Raw genomic sequence first — 11,194 nt, forward strand, 5'->3', positions numbered from 1 at the left:
TGTGTGTGTGTGTGTGTGTGTGTGTGTCCTCACAAGTATAGTAGAATGCAGATTTCGGTCCTCACAAAGATAGCTAGACAGGAACACACACACACACACCTCATATTTGGCAGGAGGGGCTCTCTAACAGCAAATCATTTCTCTTCTTAATCAAACATAATGAGTCTAACGTGACTGAGAAAACTCAGGAGAGAGAGGAGGTGAAGCGGGACGTCAGGTGACTGTGTGTCAACAGCCGTGATTGGATGTCCCGAGAGGACGAGCGAGGGACTCAAATGAGTATAGAAAGGGGCCCAGGAAGCTCCAGGTTGGTACTTCCACTGTGATTGGCTCTGGGGGCACCAGAGGAGATGCTGACACTGAACTCTGGTTGGATCTATGACCAGCTTTGTTCTGCTTGAATTTACAGTATCAATTCAGCAGGATTTGTCTCCCTGTTTCTTTATCAGAGGAGGACCGTCGGACGTCCTCATCAGTCAAGCTCTGCCCTGTGCTCTGGGTACGACTCACTGGATCAGAGCCTGGACTAAACAGAGAGCTGATCCACACTTCCTGGTTCCACAGGTCGACAGCATGGTGCGACTCACCTGTGAGGACGTCTTTTGTCCGTACCACTCCACCAGCGTCTTCCCTGGCAGTGGAGTTTCTCCTCTGCACGGCAGGACGACGGCCGGCCACAGCGCCGAGCTCCCAGCGTAACCCCAGACCAGCTCCCCCTTCAGGACAAAACACACACAGATGTGTTCACGCGAAACACTGTTAGTTTCTGTTGCCATAGCGACCAATGTGTGAGCAGGTGATTTCACAGTAAGCTAAACTGAGTCGACACCAGCAAACACACTTTGCCATCGCTGCCTTCAACAAACGCACGCCGAGTTTCACATTTTTGTACAAGACGCTGCAAAATAAGAAACTGCCACGGTGTGAAAGCGCTGAAACTTTCTGATGTCCTTAAACGCATCGTTTCATGTGACCGCCGCCTCCAAACTCAGTTTTCTGTTATTTGTTACCAACAAACTCAAACTGTCCCTGATTGAGAAGAAAAGTTTGGTGCTTGGCTGTTCAGCTGAAATGTTGTGCAGATGCGTCACACGACGCCTGCAGTGACACATCACTCATGAACACAGTAAACACAGACAGTGCTGCTAGTTAGCAGCTGGTGTGAAATGCCTTACAGGTGGTTGTTCCCGCGCCGATGCTACTCGGGTCGGCGTGGCTGCCGAATCCTCGTCATCGCTGCTCACGACAAAATCAGACTTGGCCTGACGATTTCTGTGACCTGCAAACGAGACGAGAAGCGGCTGAAGCAGCTCCGCGAACAAATACAAACAGAAACGGCCCTTTCTTATTGCACCGGTGTGACATTTCTTACTGTGCAGCTGCCTCAGTCTGTCAGCCCGACACATTCTGGAAGCTTCTGTAACATCCACCACATCTGGATAAAAACAGGACACGCAGTCACTGATTAACATCAACGAGGCGCCACATCAACTTCGTGTCAGAGCTGCAAACTCCGGCGTCAGTCCTACCGGAGGAGTTTTCCGTGTCGCCCGACTCCTCCGTGCTGCTGTATTCCCTGGAACGCACAGGTGGTCTGGATTTGGTCCAGTCGCTGTCCTCCGATGAGCTCAGTTTGTCCACTTCCTGTTTCCTCTCATTATCGTGAGCTGTCTGGTGACGGACGGGTATCTTCCTCCTGCGGTTGTTGGGTCTTCTCGCCCACATCCCCGGTTCAGGCAAAGCTTTGGAGGCTTCTCGGCTGTCAGGAAAAGTCTTGGGGATGTTCGACACCTTGGGATTAAAGCAAAGACAGAAAAAAGGGAAATTATTTATCCCTTCCCACCTGGGTCGTGTGGGCCACTCACATGGCTTTGACCTCTCACCTTAGCAAACACCTGGGTCCGGTGCAGCGAGCTCGGCAGGGCCAGGAGGGTCAAAATGAGCCTGCGCAGCGTCGAGCCGGGGCTGACTTCGCTCACCATCTGCAAACAGACACGCGTCGTCTCGGCTCACGCACAGAGCTTTTATCCATGTATTTACTGCAGTAACCACACGTGTGGACGTTCAGGCCACGCTGGTGCTCTCACCTTTGCCCAGGAAGTAGCTTCTCCGCTTCTCGTCGCGTGAGTCAAACTGAGGTAGTCGTCCTGAAGTTGATCGGCTTCTGAAGAGGCGGGGTCACACAGACGCAGCTCTACCGCCATCTCTGACAGCACGCTGCTGGATAGCTTATTCTGAGGACAGGATGTTGCATTGCAGAGTCATTAGCAGCAGGTACAGACGGCATCTTATGAACACAGCGTAACAAAGTGACCTTTAAAGCGCACAAATCCTGCAGCCTGACAGCAGCTCACAGGAGCAGCAAGGACCGTGTGTGGGTCAGAGCATCTGGCTAATCTACCTACAGCACACATGTACTGGAAGCTCTCTCTCTTTGGGGAACTGGCGCCCTGGTTATCGTCGCCGCCCTCAGGTCTAAACGTCATTTGAATCGACTACTCAGGAAATCAGAGACAAATACCATGTGCAGAATAATTTGGTGTATATCAAAGCAGCTTTGATTTCACACACTCGAAGGTGATTCATGATAAAGTAAAATGCAGATTTGAGGAGGGAATCCGACTACGAGCCAGGAAAATCCTGCTGCAGCCGCTTTTCTTAGACTACAAGTCGGCCGGGAATCAAACCAGCGACCTTCAGTGTACCAGCCCTGCTCTGCCTCCAGCAGCACACAAACAAAGACGTCTTACGCTGACTCTGTGAGGGTCTTTCTGGACGAGGGTGATGTTCCTCAGCGCCGAGTCTCCGAGCTGCTCGGGAACGCTCTCGACCACGCTCCGCAGCGCCGCCTGGTAAAACACCCGCGCGTCCTTCATGAAGTCGGCCCTGTCCTCGTCGTCCAGATCCACGGCCGGGGTGGCCCGCAGGAGGTTTTTGACTCGAGCGCCCACTTTCACCTCGGCTGCGGGCAGCAGCTTCGCCTCGCTGCTGAGCAGCTTCACGTCTCGCCTCCTGAGAAAGTCGTCGAGGGCGGCCGGCTGCAGGACCCTCGCCGCGTACGAGTGAAGCAGCACGAGCGTGAGCTGCAGCTCCACTCCGACATTCGCAGAGCCATACTGCTGCAGCTCCTGGAGCGCCCGGAGCGGCTCCAGCGCGTAGGCGAGGAACAGGAAGTGTAGCTCAACTTTCGGATCGGTCAGCCGGACGGTGATTCGCTGGGTGCTGATGCGCTCGGCGTCCACGGCCAGCGCCTCAAGTTTAAAATACTCCACCAAATCCGTCCAGCAGCCCGCCATCTTCTGCACGGCGTGGATGAAGAACAAGCACTGCGAGGAGACGGGGCGGGACAGGTTGTGGTGCTCCACGTCCGCAAACAGCTCCTTCAGGCTGTCGTTGATGGAGGCGCAGGTGGAGTAGTGACGGTGGATGTCTTTCACCAGGTCGACCACGTGACTGAAGGATGTGAGGAGTCCGGCCTGGCACGCTCGTCCCGCCATCCCAGGAAGGCCGCAGAGCGATACCAAGCTGGGGCTGAAAAGCCGGAGCTGGGCTTCAAACCTCCGGCTCACCTGTGGGGGCGGAGCATCACAGTAAAACACAGCCAGGTTGGAGAGAGGAAGGCCAGCCTCCGTCAGCGCCTTAATCAGAAGGTCTGGATCTGACTCCGGGGCTCCGACTGCCGAATCCACGCTGAGCTGCACCGCGAGCAGCGCCCTCACCACGCTCGCACCAGAGCAGCCGTCGAAGTAGCCAATCAGGACGATGCTCGTCCTCCGGCCCCCGCCCAGCTCCACCCCGACGTGCAGGTACAGGCAGTACGGTGTGCTGCGGAGCGCGTTGATGATTTGGCCGGTCGGCGTCAGGTTCACGTCATCGTGGCAGTACTGTTTACTGAATCGCAGCAAAACATCGCCCTCGTCCACCAAGGAGTCTGTTGACTCCGCCTCCTTCACCTGCTCAGGCGGAACACACTCGTCTATGTTTGTTACCGACTCCATCGTCAGGTCCACCACGTCGTCCTCGTCGTCGGAGATCAGCGAGATTACATCATTTGCTTTTTCTTGCTCTATGGTTTTACTGTCCGTCGTCACGGTGACGGCGAGTTTCTGATTCGGCAGGAGAAATGCACCACCTGCGGGGGGGGGGGAGAGCGTTAGGCGACAGCTTTGAAGTGAAGGTTCACATATTAAACTTCTGGCTTTAAAACGAGCAGCAAAACATTAAAGCTTCAACGTTTCTGACCCACTTTTATAAACTATTACATAAAAGATATTAAATAGATTAAATAGCCTGTGGCAAATGTTTTAGTGTTGTCTGGTCACTATACATACTCTATGCAAAGTATAAAAAAAAATGATATTTTCACAAAGAAACTTCTTGTAGTTTTGCGACATGGTGCTGCTTTACGTGCACCCGGATATGCGTCATGCTTTACGGCAGAGATGTGCGGATCAATCCTGAAATATCGATTCCTCCGATATCAGTCATTTATGTTCTAGAATCAATTCTCACATTAAAATATCGATATTTTAGTAATTTAGGGTAAATTTGTAGTTTATCATTAACACAGTGGAAAGAAACTATAACACTGGAAGGAACTACTTCCTCTTCCGCCTTTCATAGTCATGTGCGAAATACGGCTGCATAACTGTGTGGCAGCCCCTGGCGTGCGCACTCACAACAACGGCTGAGCGTAAATGGAGTCATGTGTGGACGTGTTTTACCTCCACAAACAGCCAAGACGCGGTTTGCGATGTGGCAAGACAGTGAGGTTTTGTGGCAGCTCCACTGACCTCATCAAACACCTCAGAATAACTCATATCACAGAATATGACGAGCTTATGTTGAGGCGAACTGAAGAGGAGGAGAGGGACAGGTGCTGCTAGGGCGAGACAGACGTCTGTCGCAGAGTCCTTTAGTGCTGAACATGCTCAAATGGCAGGTTTTTTTTAAGTATACAAGTTATACAAGTAATCTGACTTCCTGTAATCATTATGAAGCTATATTATTACAATTACATAATACAATGATATATTGTATTATGTAATACAATGAAACATCAAGTTTTTGTATCGTATCGGATCAGTATCGTCGATACCACCCTGAATTTTACTTGGTATGAGATTGGAAAGGAAATCAGTGGTAAATGGCCTGGATTTGAATACACTACATCCACTCATCCACACACACATCCACACACTGGTGATGGCAGCTACATTGTAGCCACAGCCACCCTGGGGCGCACTGACAGAGGCGAGGCTGCCGGACATTGGCGCCACCGGCCCCTCTGACCACCACCAGCAGGCAACAGGTGAAGTGTCTTGCCCAAGGACACAACAACCGAGACTGTTGGAACCGGGGCTCGAACCGGCGACCTTCCGATTACAAGACGAACGCCCAACTCTTGAGCCACGATCGCCCCTGGTATCGCAATCACTGCTTTACGGTAACTCAAAAACGATGGACGCTTGACAGGTTGCAGCTTCATGCCCGGACATGCACCAGGCAGAGACGGCTGCACAGGCAGCCCAAGAAGAAGCACTTTTACCAACAGAGGGGTACGTCTGTGATTTGGTTACTTGTTGGGTTCAACAGCACCAACACGGAGCAGAAGACGCCCATTTGTAAGCTATGCTATAAAACTATTCCCGCGCCCGATGGCAACACAACAAATCTCTTGTATCACCTACAGAAGGCCCACGAAGAAGAATCCAGAGAATCCGAGCTAAACCAAGCTGTGGAACGACGGGAGCAAGTTGGGAAAGAAAAACTATACCAGCTGAAGATGCAGCAGCCTTTCACACGAGGCCCGTATGAGAAAACGTCCCAGCGCCATAAACAAATCACAGGCGCCGTCTCGCGTTGCATTTGTAAAGGCATGGCCCTGTTTATGTAGTTGAGAAGGACGGCTTTCGTGACCTCGTCAAAGTCCTTGATCCGAGGTACGTTATGCCCGGTCGTAAGCACTTCAGTAAAGTCGAGTTGCCTCGCTTATACGACGCATGGCGGCCAAAGTAGAGCAGGATGTTTGCAGTGTCGTGCATTAAGCCTTGGCTGCTGAGCTGTGGACGAGCAGAGATACGCAGCCCTGCATGAGCGTAACCATCCGCTTCATTAACGAAGACGCCGCGCTCGCTGTTGACAGACTGCGGACTTCCCACATGACCACACTGGAGTCATGTTAGCCCAAGGTATGAGTCTGCCGTCGCTACGTATTTACCGTGCATAAAGTACATTATGTGCGTATATACGTGCACGTAGTACTAGTATACATACACACATTAGTTTTACTAGCATATATGATATGCATGTTAGTAAAACTAATATTTTGGGCAGAAAACCTTGAAACTGTTGTGCACTTTAAAAAGTTCATTTTAAATGTATGATTTTGAAAATAAAGAAGGCCACAGCTGTTTTCCTTTGATGCGTTTATATTGCTGCACTAAAATGCACGTTTCTCATTTGTGACAGTTCCTTTAAACCTTCAAAATAAAGTTGGAGAAAAGTGAGCAATGACATCTGTCACACTTTTCAGAGAATAAGTGGAAACATTGTGGTATATCGTGATATATATATCGTTATCGTGATATAAAATTATTCATATCGTGATAAATATTTTTCCATATCGCCCAGCACTAGTTCCCAGCATCGGTTTCCCTGAAAACACGCTGTGTGACACCTGTGCGAGACACACCTAGGTCAGCAGGAACCAGGCTCTGTCCTCCTCTAGCTTCCAAGGCGTTGTACTCCCTGCCATCATTGTTCTCGTCGAAGAAGATCTTGAACCACTGGAGGAAGGTCAGAGCCACGGCCGAGTTCCTCTTCATCAGCGACTCGATGGGGATGTGCTAGGCAGAGCAACAGAGGATCTTTAGGTGCATGTTTCTATCAAAGAACGAGCGCTAAGTCATCCTGCTGTTTCTAACACAGGTGTGCAGCGAGCACTCGCTTTAATGTTGGGACCTGAAAGCGCTGCAACACTCACTCTGATCACTCTGGCCTTCCTGAAAGCAGCCTGCAGCAAGGTGAAGTTGTGCAGAGAGTGCATGATGGTGTCGCACTGGAACTGGACCCTGGAGAGGTCCAAGGAGCCGGGAAACAGCCAGTCCATCAGCTGGCAATAAGCCGCACCTGGATACAAACAGAGCAGGAAGTATTACACATCATTTACGTTATTAACACGGCTTTATCTTTACACTGGTCAAACTGGCTTTTCCTCGTTGCCTGTCATATATGTCCTGTTCCTGTTGCAGGGACAGATGACCTGAGTTTCTAATGATGAGCCCAGTGCAGCGTCAGGGAAACCCTGTAAGCCACACACTCGGGCAGCACAAGTTTTTCCTTTGCGCTCCTTCCTGCTCTGTGTAAATAGTCTTATTCATGGTTTTCTTTTCACAACATGCACCACGAGGCACACCTGCTCAGTAAGACATGATAGCAAGAAAGCTGGGCCACCGTCCACAAACACAGTAGTCCTTTTTAAGAAATGAGTCCTCGTCAGAGGGACAGCTCAGAGTCAGAGGCTGACACGGTTTCAGCATGTGCAGAGGACGGAGGCTGAAGATGAAGCCGCCAAGCAGGAGGAAAAGAGGAAGACCTCAGGGGAGGTTCATGGATGTAGAAAAGGAGGACAGGCAGAGGGTTGGTATGACAGAGGAGGTGGAGGCAGATCCTCCACTGTGGAGACCCCTAAAGGGAGCAGCCGAAAGAAAAGAGTCCAAGGAAAGGAGGAAAGAATAGGAGTGATGTGCGAGCGCCTGTTGGTTTCTGTTAGCCAACCACAGATGGGCTCAGGAGGACGGAGAACTCCACGTGAGAAGTAAGGCGGAGGCTGTTAGCAATGTACCAGCATCAGCCATGCCTGTTAAAACACACCCACCTGTGCATGCCTGCTCCACCTTGGTGAAGCTCGTCTGTAAGGTTTCGTTTAGCCACGCCAGCAGCTCGTAGCGGTTATACAAAAACGTCCCGTTCAGGGTCACATGCACCGCCATCTCCGAAAGGCACCTGCACACACATCACAATGTTTTTAAAATCATACATCAATGCTGCAGCCCTGCACAGACTGGCGACCTGGCCAGGCTCTACCCCGCCTTTAGCCCCATGATAGGCTCCGGCTGGAGGGATGATACATGAGGCAAAACAAATATTACTGAGGCATGCATTACACAAGAGCCTGATGAAGTCAGAGTGACATTTATACACGTAAGAACACTCATGCAGTAATATTTTCCTGTAAGCGCCCCAAAACGAGCCCACGCGTTTGCACAAATGTCTGTCCAGAAGGTTTACTAACAGTTTGAAAGAGCCCGATCTTCCTCTGCAGACCTCCGTCACAGCGTCACGGACACCGGGGTCACACAGTGCTGCTTCAGGGGCTGACCTCTTCCTCTGTAACGACTTCTTCGTGAAAGCGTTGCATTTAGGGTCCCATTAAAATGTCGTTTACTTCACATTCAATCTATAGAATGGAAACGAACGAAATGAACACGAGCGCATTCTAGGCGAAGTTGGAATTCCCGAGTTTCCAGCCGGAATCTTAAACTGTAACCTCCCCTCAAGTCTAATTTACAACTCGGCGCAGCCCTGCCCACCCCGAGTTAACGATCACGGCTGCGTTTACGTGCAAAAACAAAAACACTTCGTTGTATTGCTAAAGACGCAATCTTGCGACAGACAAAACCTTAACACCGGGACGCAGGCATCGGAAATTCCAAAGTTACCGGAACGCAGCACACATTCACAGTGGCCTCCACACCAATCAGAGCAGAGCGGGGGTTATTCTAGCCAATAGAATCAATGGAAGCGGCACCGATGCGCTCTTAAATTTGTTTCCGGAAACTAACACGTGGGGCTGCCGTCGGAATAAAAACAATCTGATCTCAGGTCAGCTGGAGTCATGGTTGCATGTGTGATAAAGTGCGGCTAACAATACAATAGCAACTACAGCATTTAACGGCAATAACACCGCTACCGTTTAGAAATTGTCTCGGAGTTTAAGCGGTCACTCGGTGGTCAGCTACTTTTGTTCACACCCCCACTTTCATTCAGCTGACTTTTACTCCGAGTTCCCAAAAAGATGATTCTGTTCATCTGGACGTTTTCAGTGGGAAAAACGTTTCGCCACACATTCAAGTGCCAGATAGTTTCCCACCTTATAAACAGCACTTTTGCACAATGCCTTAAACTAGCCCACTGAACGAACAATGGCTGTGAGGTCAGCTACACGATCATCATTTACTCAGAGACCTTAATAACACAGCGAGATATCCGCATTAGCTCGCGACGCTGACTTACAACATCAGTACAAGTTTACAGCAAAGTCACAAACGGCCTGTGCGCTGCCGACGGTTTATTCTAGAAGAAATGTACAGTTTTCGTTTAAAATCATGGTGAAAACTTTAGCGAATTCATGCAACAGGCGGCTAACAAACATGGTGGACTTACCTTCTCTGCTCAGCTCGCTCTGACCGATTCAAATACCAAAGGAGTCAGCCTCGACGACCCCCAAAACCCACCCAGCCCTCTGCCGCGGAAAAAAAAAAAGCGGGTGTTTGACCTAGTCACTCAATTTAAAAACAGCCAGAAGTGTGAATAAAATAAAGGCCCACGCCCTTTAACACCACAGGGGTCGAAATTTAACTTTAAATACCAGCTAGCCAAACTCTTTGGTTATGTTAATGTCGCTGTTACTGAAACATCCGGTTCTACAGCTGCTAGCTGCAGTTAGCTTTAGCTCCTAGCGTCACACTAGGCGACATCGGAGTTAGCAGATTTTCCGGTTGGCTGTTCCGACAGCGCTGCTCCACGAAAACATAGCTTTTATTTAAGCTAACCGTTTACACTATTTAAGACAGAGTAGTAGTTGTAGAGCTCTACGGAGAAACCCCAACAATCAGTACTTTGGCGACAGTGGGAAGAAAAACCTTTAACAGGAAGAAACCTCCAGCAGAGCCAGACTCGGGAAGGGAGGAAAAAAGACATGCTGTGGATGAGAGCCAGAGAGTGATTAATAATTCATAATTAAATGCACAGTGGTGTGTAAACACATAGTATGTTATTTTATCTTATTCTATTCTAGTGTATTTCTTCCTTTTTGCTGTTTGTAACTTTGTACTGTCCAATTTCTGCTGTGACCCAACAAATTTCCCACGTGTAGGAGTAATAAAGGTTTATCTTATCTTAAAAGGGGTGAGAGAAGGATAAATAGTTAGTGCATCATGGGACTCAGCCTACACTTTTGCAGCATTGCTAAGGGAGGATTCAGGGTCACCTGATCCAGCCCTGACTACATGCTTTAGCCAAAAGGAAAGTTTGAAGAAAGGAAGGCAATAAAAGAAAAGGATAGGGAAGGAACAGGGAGAAGACAGGAGAAGGAAAGAGGAAAATACAATCAGTGGGTAGAGGAGAAAACAGGGAGCATGGGAAGAGTACAAGGAGTGAAATTAAAAAAGTGTGCGCTTCCTCTCAAGAGCATGGAATAATCCCCAGGCCACACTGCAAAGAAGAGTGAGTGGGAGCTAGCTCATAGTGGCTATGCCTCCCTGAGGCAGCAGAACAAGAACTGGCTTCTCTTACCAATAGAGAGGTTCAACAGCATCACAAAATAATATTAAGGGCTTCTCACAAAAGGTTGGCTGAGTAGGATACTATTGGTTAAAAAATTTCACTAAGCACCACGCAGGGCGTGGCATACAAAAGCATGAATTGCTCTCAGCTGCAAGGGCCGCACCACTGAACAAGCAGGTGGTCAGTCAGTGGTTTCCAGTTTATGACAACCTGCTCTGCACTCCCAGCCTCGAGGGCATGCCTTCCCATATGTATGGAACTGCGATGAGTCTGGTCCACAAGACCAGTACTCCTTAACCAAGGTGCTTGGAGTGATTGGCCAACCATGTCTGGAGGTCTGTGCAGGTGAGAAAGGTGAAACTACCACCGGCATGGCAGCCTTCAATGCAGAATGCATTTTCAGTCAAACTGTGATTATGTTTAAAGGGAAGTGGCTACGATGTGAGTGGCTCCAACAGTGCCCTGAGAATGTTACTGTTCAGGTCTCAGATAATGGCTGGATTAATGATGTCTTCCTAGAATGGGCTCAGTTGTTTGTTCAGTCATTACCTAAGGATGATGCCAGAGATCTAGATGGACTTGCAGACCCCAGACACCACCAGCACCAACAAGCAGACCCCAGACA

At 49.6% G+C, this 11,194-nt stretch overlaps 1 protein-coding gene across 1 annotated transcript in view; it reads right to left on the reverse strand.

The window, feature by feature from the left end:
• LOC102213071 (uncharacterized) overlaps positions 1-11,194 on the reverse strand; it is a 24,441-nt gene that overhangs the window by 9,143 nt on the left and 4,104 nt on the right. Inside the window, exons 2-11 of the mRNA XM_005752160.1 lie at positions 7,880-8,007; positions 6,986-7,131; positions 6,695-6,848; positions 2,751-4,132; positions 2,088-2,234; positions 1,884-1,982; positions 1,530-1,791; positions 1,373-1,435; positions 1,176-1,279; positions 588-716 (exon numbers count right to left, since the gene is read on the reverse strand). Coding sequence (XP_005752217.1) covers positions 588-716; positions 1,176-1,279; positions 1,373-1,435; positions 1,530-1,791; positions 1,884-1,982; positions 2,088-2,234; positions 2,751-4,132; positions 6,695-6,848; positions 6,986-7,131; positions 7,880-8,007 — 2,614 coding nt within the window. The remainder of the gene's footprint in view (positions 1-587; positions 717-1,175; positions 1,280-1,372; positions 1,436-1,529; positions 1,792-1,883; positions 1,983-2,087; positions 2,235-2,750; positions 4,133-6,694; positions 6,849-6,985; positions 7,132-7,879; positions 8,008-11,194) is intronic.

The sequence above is a fragment of the Pundamilia nyererei genome, unplaced genomic scaffold, assembly GCF_000239375.1.
Source record: "Pundamilia nyererei isolate P.nyererei 1_Seehausen unplaced genomic scaffold, PunNye1.0 scaffold00346, whole genome shotgun sequence".
Classification (NCBI taxonomy): Eukaryota; Metazoa; Chordata; class Actinopteri; order Cichliformes; family Cichlidae; genus Pundamilia; species Pundamilia nyererei.